We start from the raw sequence: 16,676 nt of genomic DNA, 5'->3' as shown, positions 1-16,676 counted from the left end.
TTTGAAAACGCAATGCCGATATCCCCTTCGTCCCCATCGAATTCTACCTCGTGTCCCGTTTCTAATGACATTGGTGTCGACGGGTCATTAAACTATTATCTTCTCCTTTTACTGTTCTAGTTACCAACACTTAGGTTCCTCCTTTGTCTAGATATTCACTGCAGAGTACTGAGCAGTTATTGAATACCATACGTGAATGAAAGAGTAAAAAATGCGTCAAAAAGACAAGTTTCTTCCTCACAATTACCGAGAAAACCGCTTATCGCAAGCAAATTTTAACGGCCGTCATATTTCATGCCTGACATTTACACAACAAGTCGTCGCCAACGGCCAATAAAGTTTTCGTTTTGGGAATGTTTCGTGCTATCAGGTGTGTAATGTACAATACGAACGAGGTGGGGAAAATGGAAGGCTGAGAGTGCAGTTCTGTTTAACGCGAGCGTAAGGCAGTGTTGCAGGCTCTCTCACCTACTCTTCAACCAATGTATCGAAGAAGTTATGACGAAATTAAAGGAAAGATTCATGCATGGAATTAAAATTCAGACTGAAATGCAATGAACGATAAGATTCGACAGTAACGACATTTCTACCCTCACAAGGAGAGGTCTCAAGCGGTGGTATTGACTTTTTGAAACCATCTATATGATGTAGATTAATGTCTAAGGTATCATACCCTGCAGCCATTCACCCTTGTGGGCCCTCATTTGCGAGTAATCGACGAGAAGATATTTCGGAATTTCGTCTGATGCTCTACAGCTTTAAAAATAGTAATGTTAATCAGACACACTTTCCGCTTGGAATCTTTGTGCACGTGAATTTCACTTTTATTTGTCTATCATAATATTTAAACATTTTCAAAAGCTGATTTAGCAGTTAAAAGCAAAAGACGAAATAATCTATTCATACTGACTGTGCAGTTCTGTCAATGTATTTTTCGTTATAAGATGTGCTGTTTTTTGGCTAGCAGCAATCGTCATATAAACATTTGACACACAAATTCTTATTGTACTGTGAACTATATAATGCAGATGAAGATTTAAACGAAACAAGGGATTATAACAAAACGAAGTTTCTGCGAAATAAGTAATAAAAATAATGAATACAATATCATGGACGAAAATAAAATATGACGAAGGGAAGAAATCAATAATTAACTTCACATGCACAAAGATTCCAAGTGGAAAAAGAATAATAATAATAAGAAAAAATGAGTGCAATTGAAATAATATGCTGATGACGTGTCAAAGGAATAGAAATAAAACAACATTTAAATCAGTTAAATGAATAAAAATAATAAATGAAATCATTTTGGTAACGAATTACAAATAAATTTCAAAACACCTGACGAGATTCGAACCCACAACCTTAGGCATACAAGAAGCGCACTATACCCGCTTTACGCTACAGAAACATTCTGATTAATATTACTATTTTTAAAGCCGTAAAGCATCATGTGAAACTACGAAGTATTTTTTTGTCGATTACTCTCAAACGAGGGCCCACTAGTGTGAATGGCTGCACAGGGTGTTATACCTTGGACCTTAACCTACATCATCACATAAAATGGGTTCAAAAAGCCAATCCCATCGCTGGGGACCTCACCTTGTCAGTGAAAACGGGGAAAAATTGCTGGATCTGTTAAATGGCATGAACAGTCTAATGCAAAATACGGTTTGAAAGTAAATGAAATGAAGATTAGTAGTAGCAGCAGAAAGGAGATTAGCGATAAACCTTTCAAAACAAAACAAAAAAAATTGTTGACGTAGTTATGGAGTTCTATCACCTTCGAATGAAAATAGAGCACAGTGGACGAAGCTAGGATAGAAGAAGCAAACTAGAGTAAACGAGCAGGGCGTCCATATTACTAAATGGCTAATCTGATCTAAGATCCTAGTTACAGATTGCGTATCTAACGGATTCTAGGGACAATTTGATTTTCAGTATTTCATATGATTATTGATCAAAATTAACTTATAATTATTCATTACAAGGTGCAATCTTACATTAAAGATTTAACACCATCAGTCAAGTACTACATACTGATGCTGTGTAGCTCACGAAGCACAAACTGCCCACACCATGCTCTTGGTGTTATTAGTGACTTCCAATGAACTTTAATTTCAAATCTTTTCCAAACATTTTCCCAATCACAGATTTAAAATAAGGGTGTAACACATTCACTCATTTGTAAAGTTAGAAGTTTGAGCTGGAGTTTTATTCTTTAGAGAATCGGCTGTTTACTGGTTCTTCGCTAAAAGAAGTCTTCTAGTATCAAAGGCCTTCATTCCAGGAATAAATTTTTGAGAATGAACATTTGGAGCACAGTGCTGGGCTGCGGGCAAACAGGGTCAGATGAGAATATAAATATCTCAGATGTGGCACTGAAGAAGAGTTCTCAAACTAAGTAGTCTATTATGCAATGAGTTGATTTGGTAAAAAACTAGCTATCTATAGCCAAGATCACATAAATACTTTTTTATTATCGAGCAGCGACTGGAAACTTTGCTGTCATTTTCTGGTCTTGTAACATCTATTACAAAACATGTTCACTGTGAGTTGGAATAGCCTTGTGCACATGGCTAGTAGAGGTCACACATGACTGTTAAATCTTAATCACAATATACAGAATTATACACAGTAGTTAGCTTTAAATATTCCATTCTGTCCTAATGTGCATTCTATTGTGTACTGTGATTTTTAAGATTTTATCATCTGTGAACGCCACATATACGGCTGTAACCCATGTGCACAAGGAGGTTAGAACTTTCTGAAGATCTGAAGATGACAGAGGTCTGTCGAAACTGGTAGTCGATAATGAATATTTATGCGATCTTGGCTGGAGAATGTTCTTTTACCGAGTAAAACAGATTGCTCCTTCTCATTTCTGAACATGAGAAGATTCAATGAGTAGCTTACATGCTCTGCTGCTGCATTTACCTTGGCCATTTGCCTGGGATTTACCACATTATGTCAATTGTCTCTTTATATTTTTAACATGACACTGAACATGTACAACAATAACAAGTCCACTTGTTCTTTTTTATCACACAGTTATTTGAAACTGGCGGTAATATGTTATAGTTCTTCAGAAGAAATTTTTTGAAAACAAAATGGGAGCATTTGCAGTCCTCTCCAGTCTCCTGCACTGGAGCTTGTAATTTCTTCACCATATCACTCACATTACCCATCTTCTTTACCCTATTTTCCCACTACTTGCCTGTCGCTATCTGTGCCATGAGACTCACTCAGCACAGCGACCAAGTAATACAGAAATGTTATTACGACTAATACACACTACGCGTCACGTTTATAGGTTACGTTGTGAATTTTGTGGGCAGCAATAAAATAAGGATAGAGCGCGACTGCTACTATGAGAATGGGAGATCCGCATAGGAGAAGAAACCGTGTCATTTTACTTTCTCTACTTCTCTAAAGTTATGGTTACACTTCACTTCAGAAAACGCCTGAGAGAGAGAGAGAGAGAGAGAGACTGAGTCTTTCCCGTTCTGGCTGCACGAGGAGATACAATACAGTTGAGGTAAGGTTCAGAAGCTTACAGAGAAGGGAAAGCAAGCGAACTTCTTGAAGGCCGGAAACTTTGGAGCTTCTACCCACTAACGTCAAAATTGCAGCCCAAATCATCTCCCTATTGTGCACCGCGTTTTTATTCGTGAAACAGTTGACGGAAGTACTCAAACTCCTTAATCGACCGATGTACCCTCCCCCCAGCAACTTCTCTCGGGATGCAGAGCGCTTTGCGAGTGCGAAGAAATTGTCACGACAAAAGAAGAGCTCTGTGATTCTTAAATGCGCCTCTGCAACTTTCGCCTTTGCGTTAGAACAGATGTTTTCAATGTGGGTGATTGGTTATGGGTTTCCCAAATGCTGTTCCGCGTGAAGTAATGTGCTCCGCAAAAGCTATTAAAGGCCAGGTGGCTTTTTCCGACATTTTAAGAATACGGATTATTTGTTTTAAATTTTATTATGGTTTAAAATTGAAGCAATCATTGAATAAAACGAGTTTATCAATTTTTAAAATTTTAAAAAACTTCAAAATAAACAAGATGTTTCATCAACGTGTCAGAATTCTTATTGTTCCCTCAGAAGAAAACTTTGGGACGCCTTGGCCGAATTACAGTTCCGATTTCAGATGCATTTTGTACGGTAATTACGCAGATTTGGAATGCTAAACTTTGTTAGAATGTGATACAAATGCCGCTAAAAAGTACTTAACGCAAAACCAATGACTTTAGGACATGTTTTAAGGCTCAGCGTGAACAGTTTACACACGTTCGCCTTTCCGGATTATCTTGTTCTCAGACTATGCGCAGGCATTTTTACATGTTTCCTATCCTATGCGATGCTGATGATTTAAGAATGAGAAAATTTTCCATTCACTCGTGAAGCGTCAGCGAGAGAAAATTTCGAAAAGGTTTGAAATTACGTGTAAGATGAAAAATTCGTTGCAAGTCGCTAAGCGCTCTCATTTTCAAATATTGGATAAATATAGCCAGACTAATTTGTGCGCTGAGAGTTATGCTGCTGTAACGTTTATGCACAGTTTCTAACTTTAATACTTGATTTATTGTGCTAAATCTCTTAATAAGCAGAAAAGACAGCATTTTAAATTCGCTCAATAATTACATTAAATACCAAACTTTAAATATTTTTGCCCCTGGAAGCCGACAGTTTGCAATATGCTCGTGTGATTGTGCTGGCTGTTCAGTAAAATAAATGCCACTACATCATATGCAATAATGCCATAAAAAAACTGTCTGCAAAGTGCAGGGGCTTTGCGCCAATGTAAATGATGATACGATAGTTAACGGCCTTTAGTTTACAGAGACTGTCAACTTGCGTCTCATAGCACGCAATTATATGTGAATAACAATGTGTTGACATATGACGTTGAAACAACATGTAGCTTCACTTCATGAACTGGGTATTAAGAAAAGGCACTGATTGCATACAAAAACATTCAACACCACACACTAGAAAACAGTTGGAAACCATATTAGATTTGACTAACATGGGACTTTATATATATATTTACTTGTTCATTCATTGATCGTCTCAGTTATACAGCAAGACATAATAGCGGTATGAAGACAAATAGCTGACATATACGTACATTTAGAATAGGTTTTTACGAGGATAGGACGGACTTGCTGAAGGAACCGTGGTAGCATTTCCCTTAAATAATTTTCCAAAATCATTCATGTTGGCCGGACAAAGTCAACTTCATCACCCCGAATATGTCAAACCCTAACAACTCTATTGCCTCATCTGTTGGCTCCAGTGGTACAACAGAGCATATATGTGGCAGGACAATGCAAGGCATCAAAGGCGTGTGTGATGTGCAGAAGAGTAAAAATGATTAAACCTGTTTCCTAGTGGACACACTAAAATGTACGCCGCACAGTTTACAAAACCCCACGAACCGACATTCAAGGGCAGAAGTTACCAACACGCTTCTGCCCGCAATGTATATTCCTTGTAGGGACCGTGCAGATTAATTCTTCGGGAGGCGTAAAAGTAGAGTTGCTCCGAAAGCCCCATCCGTGAACTGAACGAAAAGAAATAATACATGGTACAGTAAGTAAAGTACCCCCAGCCACGTACTTCAGTGACGGAGCGCATATAATAGATGTAGAAGAAGGAATCTTCCGTCAGCATTTCAGTTACCTGTTACAAAAGATCAGTTGAGGATGGTTAAAGGAAGCAAATCGTCCGCGCCCTTTTTGAAGGAAACATTCCTGCATGCACTTCACCTGCTCCAAGGAAACCACAGACTGACCTATCGTTCTGGTTATCGCCAACCGTGACATACAGCCTTTTTTATGGAGAACCAGGGTTGCACTTTTTCGCTGACCTGTCGAAACTAGGGGATCCAAAGCAACTTGTGGCTGTTAATCTTTCTTCTGCCTTTCTTATTTCTAACGCACGGTTTTCACTCTTGCAAAAATACTGCTGTTCCGCGTATGGCTTTCTCCCATGCCATTTCTGGTATTTCCATATTTAGTAATTTGTGTATACAGCGAAGACGTAAATCACCCGACCGGCCAGCATTAACCTGATAGACGTGGAAAACCACCTAAGGCTTACACTTTCTAAAAATAAGTTTGCCAAATTAGCGGTTATTAACAGAGTGCTAATTTAGTTGAACTACGGATTACCTTCCTTTACATTAAGAAAACTCATTTGACACACTTTACCACCCACGCGCAACCAGGAATTTCGACGGCTGTATAAATACAAACGCCTACTTGTTCGATTCTGCTGCAACGTACATATATCTAGAATCAGCTGGGCCAACCCATATTGAACAGAAACATTTTGACCCGCATTGATAAATCTGTAAAAATTTCGAAACAGTCTTTCTATTCGCTGCACGTTCATTACGAAAGTACTGATATCTTACAATGTAAATTCACATTGTTGCATTTAAGACTTCTACTGAGGAGAGCAATAGTTATAAAGGCAAATTAAGTTTGCTGAAAGAAATAAGATCATACAGAATTAATAAAACAGCCAGTCTGAAAGTACTCAACTTGGTAATAGACTGCGATCAGCAAGACTTAGAATTGGCAAATTACTGGCACCTGTCAGTGGGTGATGTGTGCAAGGCAAAAATTAGTCACTGCGAGTAGTATACAGTTTTCATGCCAAGCCAGAATATCGTTATCTCATTCGTTCTCAGTCATTTATGAGAATTTTCATTATTTATGGTCCCCCAGCACTATCCGTTGTGGTAATTTTTAAGTCTGGAAGAAATTGTACACATTTACCTTATGGTGTGCCTTATGCTTGTAAGGAATTTGTTGCCATTTCTCTTTTACGCATGGGGGAGGAGGAGGAGGAGGTGGTGGTGGTGGTAGTTTTTACTTAAGTCAAACATACAACTTCTTCACATACAACAGTAAAATCACCCACTCATACTCATTTTTTCCCTTTCAAATCTTGAAAACTGTAGTTTGAAATAATCTTTTATACCCTTAGTAATAGCGTTCGCTCACGGCACATTCAATATATAGCTATCTCAATCCGCCCATTTCATATCACTGATCAGTTGTATTAATCAGAATGTCTAAGTCATTTGTTACGGCTATCATAATTGAGAAAATCAGCCATTTCAGAAAGATTGATCACCACCACTACACGTGAAAGAGAACATCGATCCCCTGTCATCCGCTAGGCCAGGAAGCGTCTTTTACTCATAGTATCTAAACCAAGTTAGAAGCTAAGAGAAACGCTGCAGTCGCAGCAACAGTTCTTGTAACAGATGCGACACCCTACAGTATTATTTAGCGGATAGTATATCCCAAATGGGCAGCAAACCATTTAGTGCACTAATTATGAACGATGTGTTTCACGTTTCGGTATTTGGGTCTGTTGGTAACTTGAAAAGCAAAGTGGATGGACTGATCCGGACATCTCAACAAAGTAAAAGAAAATTTACAAAGCATTTCTTCGCATCATTGTTCTTAATCAGTATACAAACACTTCTGTCTAAATGATTTACTAAGTACAAATGTTACTATCAATTTCGAGAAATTACACTAGATTTAAAAAATGATAAAATATAATAATTTCAGGTTAAATAAGACCCAATTATTACACCCATGGAACAACGGTGTTTCTTACGCTCGGGAAAATTGATCTCCCCCCCCCCCCCCAAAAAAAAGCCACAATTACTGTAGGAATTTTTTCTCTGAATACACAATGAAGTAGATGCATTTAAAAATACTTTTATTAAACATTCAATGCAGGTATACAATTTTTAATTGCATTTCGTAATATTTTGAAGAATACAAAGAGTTTATGGCAAAAATTCTACGCGACTTAGATCCTCTACTGGTGAGGCACGACCAGATGGCAGCACTGGCCGAGGTGAGAGCCCAGCTGTCTTTTTTTCCTCCATCCGAAAAAGCTATCCAGCCGCCTTCCCCGAGCTGCTGAACCAATGCATCTAACTACTGTCCCAAAAAGGATCACGAACTACATGACGAAATATCTTTTCTCCAGGAATATATATGGTGATTACGTCTCTGGGTGACTGCAAGAGGCATTTCCCAGCATTCCCGAGGGTTGCGTATTCCTGAAATGCCGACCGACATACGTTGCCATAAGGTAGACTGTAGGAAATGGCAAATATGAGCAGCAGCTGCATCCATTTACGTTTGCATCACCTCATTACGAGCATCATACGGACAATAATTTCAACGATGACAGTAACAAATTAATTTTAATTTGAACAAGTCACATTTAAAATGTTTTCAATCAAATTCACAAGAGAAATAATGTAAAATTTTCGTAATAAATTGTAGACTTGTGGCGCACAATGTTACAGCTATTAAGATTTGAGCTTCTGCATAATTCCTCAAAAATCTTAAGTTCAACCTGTTTACATTCCCACTCTTGCCAGTTTATTCCATCATGGAGTATGAGTAGACTCGTCTCCCCTGAAAGTAGTTACTTTGTTGATAAACACCTTCTCGTACATATGTATGCAAATATGATACACAACCACGATACTGGTGCTATTATATGAACTAGTCTCATGTGTGTCAGATCCAATGACATGTTTACTCTCACCTGTCACTATTATTTCACAATGTGTTTTGGAGCTTTAAACTTGCATCACGTAGATTTACGTGGATAATAAATTCGGCCATTAACAGCAAACTTGTTTCATTTAAGGTCAGTAACAGTCACAGTAATGCCTAACCAATAATGTTCACATCTGAAGTCTCTCAGACCACTAACTGACGATTAATAACGCAGTTCCTTTTGCTAAAAATTTAAGAATGCTAAATTGATCTAGACAACACCTCAAGCAATCAAATGCAGATTGCAGCAAAATACTGCCTTCTGTTTGCAGACAGATTCAGTGAGTAGTCATTACGGAAATGAGTGCACTGTGCTTCATCTTAAATGTAACTGTTTCATGGCTTAATGGCATTAATTCATCAATCTTTGCAAAAATCATAATGAAATATGTTATCAAGCACAGGCCTGGTAAGATCCACATAGAAAAGAAAAAAATGGTAACAATAATTACAGTTTCTCTGCAGTAACAGGTGGCAATTAGTGAAGATTGGTATTGTGTTAAATAAGCAGTATGACCAAATACCTTACAGGACACATTAGCTTTCAAAAGCTTTTACTATCTGAAAATTCTTTACTCTTTCAATCCTTCATATGAAATATTGACATTTTGTTTCTAAGAACACTAAGATTGGAGATTGCTACCATTTGCTGTAGCTTTTCCCCGATTATTTCAGCACAGACATGATACACATTGTTAATGTCAAATCAGCAGTTCATGGGCAATTAGCACCTTTACATGAAACAAATAAGAAGGAAGTATAGGGAAACACCAAATGGATGCATACATGGATATAGTTACAAGTAAGGCAACATATATACACAGTTAAAAATAGATTATTAAGTTGGAGCATGCAATTAATATAGGTGCAGAATCAGGTACGGTTAGGCCTAATTGTATAAAAAAATTTGAACATGCATGTCAAAAATAGAGGAAATGTCGTTGCTGTGAATTCCATTTCTTTAGAAGTAACGGTTGGCTGCTGAGTCATTATATGATATTTTATAATTATATTGCAGTCCGAAGTAAGAAACTTTAGGCAACCTAGTGGTTTTGGCGATGTGGTAATAACTCTCGTGTACTGCACAGTTTGTGAGAACTTTGGTGCAGTACATGAACATCGCCCAACATAAAAATAGATTTATACATGGAAATAACATTAAAAACCTGGCGAATCTATGTTTTGACAATTATTAGAGCGCCAGGAGGTTAAAATTACAGACACTTGCAACGTAAGCCATCGACTACTACCACGTAATTTACGGCCGCTGTACGACGGCGCGTTATAGATCCAGCATTTTATTGATCACGTACGAAATGTTTCATGCAAATTTAAGATTATATACATGAATTAGAAAGAATCAGCAGCCATGTTGAACCCTTATTAGGCCTAACCGACGTCACTACTGAAGCTCTGCTGAGTAACTGCACTTACTACTTATTTTCATGCCTCCTAACGGAGGATTAGGTGGTTGCTTGTTACCCTCAGCAAAGGACGTTGTCCTTGGACGTCCACTCATTTCTATCGGCGTTGAATTATTTCATATATGTTCATTAACTTCATAGATTTATCACATTTCATGCGAACACCCTTGAACACGAAACATCGAACGGGGCAGGCAGCTAGTAGGTCCTCCTTAATAGTTCTGTTTTACACTTTTGAGACTCATCTAAATGCACTGGTTTCAACTGAAGTATATCGGAATCCAACTTTGTAAGGGATGGGGAGCGCGTTTAACGAATCTGGTTTTACATTATACGAAACACAAGACACTCCACCAACAAAATTTTAGATCCTTCAGACATTGACCTGTTCGGGTGAAGTCGGGAACCAATCAGCTCAGGCTCTGGAGACCCGAATGCTTCCGAAGATGACGTCACATAGCAACTCTACGTCAACTAAGATGGCGACGAAGCAAAGACAAAAGCAGCAAAGATTGTTTCCTATCCGGGAATAAATTGTATTGTGCAAAAGCTCTAGAGTGTCCAGACATAGCGTGGGTGTTACAATAGCTTTTAACGCGATTATCATCTCATTTAAGCGAAGAAAACGAGTAGTCGAGGTGAATCGTTAAACAGTTATCTATTGTGTGGAATGAATGTCTTTGTTCGAGTGATAAACATAGACAGTCAACTGTCCTACAGCGCTGTTTACCTCGTGGGGAAATGGATAAAGTAATATTATTGAGTTCAATGTAACAATGGATCAAAGGGCTCGCCGTGTTTGTTGCTTTATGAAAACCACATTGTCTTAACGACAATGAACCTGTGGCACACAATTTCATAAATTTCGTGTAGCTCTGTTCTAATATATGAGTTGAAATGCTTCGCCAGTTCGCTACAAATTATTTACGAAGCACCTTGAAATTTTATGCATGTAGTACAATAGTTTCGCGTCAACCAGTTAAGGTAATTACTTAGCTTCCTAAAGAAAATGTATACGTGCCTGTACATATTAACGTTACTGTTGACCAGCTGTCAAGATTACCATGACCTTCACCGCTGTTGTAATGAGTTACTACAATACCAGTTAATTTCGAGGTTTCAATATTTGATGTTTCTAAGATTAAGTATGTGGTTATACTGAAAGGTGTTGGTGACGAAAAGGACAATATGGGTTAAACAAGTTTTTTGGCGTCATTAACTCGCTGTTTAGTGAACCACTGCTTGAAGTGACGTGATTTCCGAAGTTTAATGCCGACTGGTACATTACGGTTTTGTTCCAGTGGCTCGGTTTTAACGGCGGCAGCCGTCGTAAGTCATCCGCTACATCATACTGGAAAGCATCAACGCTTATTGCTGTAGCACAGTTTGCAGCGTGCGAGGACAATGTCAAAAATAAATTACATGTGAGTGAGATGACATTAGTTTAATTGATGGCTGTTTCCAACAGATTGTGACACTATTACGGTTTTGTTTCCTTTTAAGTTGTTGATTTCTCTTTCTGTGGAAAACACCTATGTATAGGGATTTTGTATCAGATACAGTGCTTGTCATGCAGTACAACTATGTGTGTAGTATTTTGATGCATGCTTAAGCCAATGTTGTGAGCTATGGTTGTTTATATTAATGATTTATTTTTATGCACTCTGATAGCTGTCCTAGAAATTGCCTCAGAACTCTTCAAAAAGGATTCCAGGATGATACTTTCAAGAAATCCACATCTGCTTCTCCCATCTTGGGCAGCAGGACTGGTGGTTTTTTCTCTTGCACTATAGATGTCACTGGGCTCTGAAGCTAATGCTTTTACATGCAGTGATGTACTCGTAGACAAGAAACAACTTTAAGTGTGTGATAGCATCCCCCCTCCCTCTCAAGAAAAAGAAAAAAATCCTTGGATTTGGTGACATATCTGCATTGTAGCATGAGGTCTTTGTTCATTTCATATTTAACACTATTTTCATAACTAGTACTCTGAAGTAAAAAGAGAAACACTGTATTACATAATAGACAAACCTCCAAATACTATTTTGTTGCACCTTATGTGCATACGTCATACATGAACTATGAAACATGCAAGGAGGAACAATTGCATAACTCTTACCAGAACTGCAATACAGTAAATTATGGTGTGCTAATTTATACATTCATAAAAATTGTGATTCTTTGTTTACATTTCAGCCTCACTTCACATAAATAACAGATAGCTTACGAAATACTCATGGGACCCATCCTAGACTATTACTCAAGTGTGAGGGATCCATAGCAATTATGACTTATCAGGGGAATGTGGACAAAGAAGGGTAGTACAAATGATCACAAGTTTCTTTGACTGGTGGGAGAATCGTAGAGATGCTGAAACATCTGAACTGGCAGACACTTGAAGATAAACACCAACTATGTTGCGAAACACTACTTACAAAGTTAGAAGAAGCATAATGAAGTTAAGAATCTGGAAATTGTGTTACACCTCACTATGTGTCAGTCCAGTGGGATGTGCAAAAACAAGATTAATTACAATGTGCATAAAAGCATTTAAGCAGTCATTTTTTTCCTGTGCTCCATATGTAAATGGATTAGAAACAAACCGTATTGTCAGTTACAGTTGGACCTGTACTTCACAATGGTTTAGTGGATGGATGTAGGTGGTGTCATAACCATTTTCGACTTCTAGCATGTTGTCATCAGGTGATCTGTCTTAAAAAGAGGGATAGTAAATATTATAACACTAAATTACAAAATCAAACTGACTTCCACACACAACTTTATATACCAGTGCATTTGGATACACAATACTAAGATACATTGTAACTCAACATGAATAAAATGATTTTGTTTGGAAGGCAGTCACTGTGTTCCCTTAAGGCAGTATGCCTAATCTATGTAAATTTTTAACTGAATTACTGCAATTACATTACTCGTATGAATAATGAATAATATTTCATTGCAGCTGATGTTACTGAAATTATTTTCTTTGGAAGAAGTGTGTCCAATGCCATGCATTATCTAAACAATGTTGCTGGTGGTTGAGAGGAGAATAATCATTATACCAATGGTGTTAATGAATCAGTAGAATGGTTTCATCTGTAGTTTGTAATGCTTATAACCTGACATGTTTACTGTATTTACAGATTTGGCTATCGTACAGTGATTTGCAGACAATAAAATACACATAGTGGATTTATTTCCTTCGCCTATTTACTTTGTGTGTTTTGCCATCCACCTTAGACCATTTTTTTGGTCAAGGCTAGCCAGATTTAAATTCATCTACTCACTGAAATCTGTAGTTTTATGTAGTTGCACACTCCCAGACAAACCGAATGTTTCTGCTGATGCTATTTCTTTGATAACACACACACTGAACTGCATGAAGTTAAACATGGTGTTAAAAAAACATTTTGAGAGGTGACACTTCCTGGCAGATTAAAACTGTGTGCCGGACCAAGACTCGAACTCAGGACCTCTGCCTTTCGCGGTCCGGCACACAGTTTTAATCTGCCAGGAAGTTTCATAGCGCACACACTGCTGCAGAGTGAAAATCTCATTCTGGATTTTGAGAGGTATTAGTATGGACCAAAGAAAGAGAAAAGTTTTGTAAACATGGGCTTTAAAATACATATTGTGAGAGGTGCAAGTATTTGTTTATCTTTGCTAATGTGAAACACACCTCATCAACTGCTGGCTCTTTGCTTTTCTGAACAACCTACAGAATGCGGTAAAGAGATGCGAACACATTGTTTCGTTACTGTGAAACAGTAATTTGCCTGCTGTTACAAATGACCTGCCCTTGTGAGCCATCACTAAAGCTGCTCGGTATGCTGTCCATTCGTAGTTAGGCACGCTTCTGTAAAGGGTGTGCTAGTCACTGGAAAAGACACTTGAATAAATGTGCAGATGTTACCGTGTGTTCTGTACACAGGCTCAATGGTTTTTCCATTGCCAGACTATAACAGACAATTTCCCATGTGGAACAATGGACTTTAATTTTGCTGGTATGTACAAAGATAAAACTTAAACTTCAATATAAAAGAATTTCTACATCTACACAGATACTCTGCAAGCCACCGTAAGGAGCATGGTGCAATGTACCCTGTACCAATACTTCTCATTTCCTCTCCTGTTCCACTCGCAAACCGAGATGACTGGGTGTTTGTGTTGCCATCATCATTTCATAATCATTCATGGAAGTGGAAAATTGGACTGAGAAACAGTTGGGAATTTGTACGGGCACTGATAACTGTGCAGTTGAGTGCCCCACAATCCAAACATCATCATCATATCATCGTCATCATCATCCACTCACAAACAGAGTGAGGGAAATGTGACCGTCTGCATGCCTGTGTATGAGCCGTAATTTCTCGTATCTTGTCTTCATGGTTCTTATACGCGATGTATATTGGTGGCAGTAGAATCATTCTGCAGTCAGCTTCACCAGGGATTCCCATTTGAGTTCCCGGAGCATCTCTGTAACACTTATGTGTTGTTCGAACCTAGTGGTAACAAATCTAGCCTCTCGCCTCTGAATTGCTTTGATGTCTTCTTACAATGCACCATGGGATAGATTCCAAACATTCGAGCAGTACTCAAGAATAGGTCACACCAGTGTCCTATGTGCAATTTCCTTTACAGATGAGCCACTCTTTCCTAAAATTCTCCAAGTAAACCAAAGTCGACCATTTGCCTTCACTACCACAGTTTTCACATGCTTGTACCACCTCGTATCGCTTTGCAACATTACACCCAGATATTTAAACGACATTACTATGTCAAACACAACACTAGTAACTCTGTGTCAGAACCTTACAGGTTTGTTCTTGTGGCTCATCCATATTAACTTGCGTTTTTCCACATTTAGGGCTAGCTGCCATTCATCACACCAATTAGAAATTTTGTCCAAATCATCTTGTAGCTTCCTACAGCCATTCAACTTTGGCACCTTACCATTCACTATAGCATCATCAGAAAACAATCGCAGATTGCTGTCCACCCAGTCCGCCGAATGAGAGAACAACTGCAGGCCTATCACATTTCTCTGGGGCACTTCATGACGGTAGCCTTGTCTCTGATGAACACTTGCCATCGAGGCCTGCATACTGGGTTCTATTATTTAAGAAGTCTTTGAGCCATTCACATATCTGTGAACTTATTCCATATGCTTGTACCTTCATTGACAGACTGCAATGGGGCACTGTACGGTTCTCCTGTGTGAATGATTTCTTGAATGTGAAGTTTAAAACTTCGGCTTTCATTTCCTCAAATGCCACACCAGAGGCGTCAACAAGGGACTGAACAGAAGTCCTACTGATTTTATATATGACCAGAATTTTCTCGGGTTCTCACCCAGATCTTTTGCTAAGTTGTGACGGTGGTAGTTGTATCTTCACTCATAGACTTTTCACAGACACACGAATGTCTAATAATCTTCGCTTGTCGTCATTTGTGCGTCCCCTTTTGAACGTAGAGTGCAACATCTTCTGCTTCTTTAGTGTCCACCGAATTTCGTTATTAAACCATGGTGGGTCTTTTTCGTCCTTCATCCACTTACTAGACACATAACCCTCCACAATTTGCTTAAACTACGCATGTAATTCCTCTACATCCGTCTTACTGGAACTTTGTGATGCCAATTCACTGTCTAAGTTAGATTTCATGGTAAAAGTAAACTTAGGTTGTACTGTGGCTTTTTCATTGTGTGCTGGGCCCAATGAATGATGGGAAGTGACAGCAGTGAATTATGATTAAGGCCTGTCGGTAGCCAATGAGAATGCTGAGCTGTGATTTCACATTGTTTATAAATATAGTAGGTGATATTTTGTTCTTTTGATCACATTGTTGGAATGTTTGGGGAAATCTGAAATAAGACATAAAAATAGATTATTGCAGCAATTAATGTATATCTTTAGCAGTGTTATTCATCAATCTATGACTTCAATCGTATTTTTGTGTTGAGGTTCATTGGCCTTGGACACACACAAGCAAACTGTCGCATTCCAACCTAACCTGTCTCAGCACTCACTACAGGTTGGTCTCTCAGTACATCAAGTGTTTTCCATTCTCATTTGTTGGCTGTGCCAACTCACAACAAAGTTGTCACATTCCAGCATAATCTAGGCCTCCGGCTACACTACAGGCAAGCCTGTCACGACTTCAGGCTTCCCGCTCTCCAGTATTGAAAACAGACTAGATTAGATTTCACAATTCTCGTTGGCCACTGTATACTATCACTTGATTCACTACAGCTGATTCAAACAAATTGCACACTGCAGAAAAGCCAGGTACACCGTAAGTGCTGTTAAGCCCATTTCCCAAACATATCTTAAAGCAAACTGGTTCCATTACAACAAGTGTACACATGGTATTTATTCAGAATTGTGAATATGAGTCACAGTAATAACACTAAAGAGGTTTACTGCATGTTGTACTCTTAGGCAATAACAGAGGAATGTGTTCGCATTATTAAAATATTTCTCCGGTATTCAGCCGGTTAGCACCGTGCAACAGGCGCAATATTTTGGCAAGCCAGTTTCTTGCAATCTTCAGGTGTTCCTGAAGATGGTAAGAATATGATTTGGTGAATTATTGCACCTATTGGATGACACCAACCAGCTCAATTGGGAAGTAGTCCATC

The 16,676-nt window shown here is 38.4% G+C and overlaps 2 protein-coding genes across 6 annotated transcripts in view; one reads left to right on the top strand and one right to left on the bottom strand.

Moving 5' to 3' along the window:
• The window catches only part of LOC124551340 (glycogen synthase kinase-3 beta), a 329,510-nt gene extending 319,057 nt beyond the window's left edge, over positions 1-10,453 (bottom strand). For 3 of the 4 annotated variants that reach the window (XM_047126369.1, XM_047126370.1, XM_047126371.1), the window contains exon 1: positions 10,044-10,453. In XM_047126369.1, the coding sequence (XP_046982325.1) occupies positions 10,044-10,128 (85 nt within the window). In that variant the 5' untranslated portion in view covers positions 10,129-10,453. The remainder of the gene's footprint in view (positions 1-10,043) is intronic. The other variant, XM_047126372.1, reaches the window with a different exon arrangement.
• An 87-nt stretch (positions 10,454-10,540) lies between these two features.
• Positions 10,541-16,676, top strand: part of LOC124551342 (diablo homolog, mitochondrial-like) — an 89,256-nt gene continuing 83,120 nt past the window's right edge. Inside the window, exons 1-2 of one of the 2 annotated variants that reach the window (XM_047126373.1) lie at positions 10,544-11,017; positions 11,335-11,457. In XM_047126373.1, coding sequence (XP_046982329.1) covers positions 10,931-11,017; positions 11,335-11,457 — 210 coding nt within the window. In that variant the 5' untranslated portion in view covers positions 10,544-10,930. Of the gene's footprint in view, positions 11,018-11,334; positions 11,458-16,676 lie in introns of both variants that reach the window. The other variant, XM_047126374.1, reaches the window with a different exon arrangement.

This window comes from Schistocerca americana, chromosome 9 (genome assembly GCF_021461395.2).
Source record: "Schistocerca americana isolate TAMUIC-IGC-003095 chromosome 9, iqSchAmer2.1, whole genome shotgun sequence".
In the NCBI taxonomy this organism is placed as follows: Eukaryota; Metazoa; Arthropoda; class Insecta; order Orthoptera; family Acrididae; genus Schistocerca; species Schistocerca americana.
This window is presented reverse-complemented; position numbering and strand designations above follow the sequence as displayed.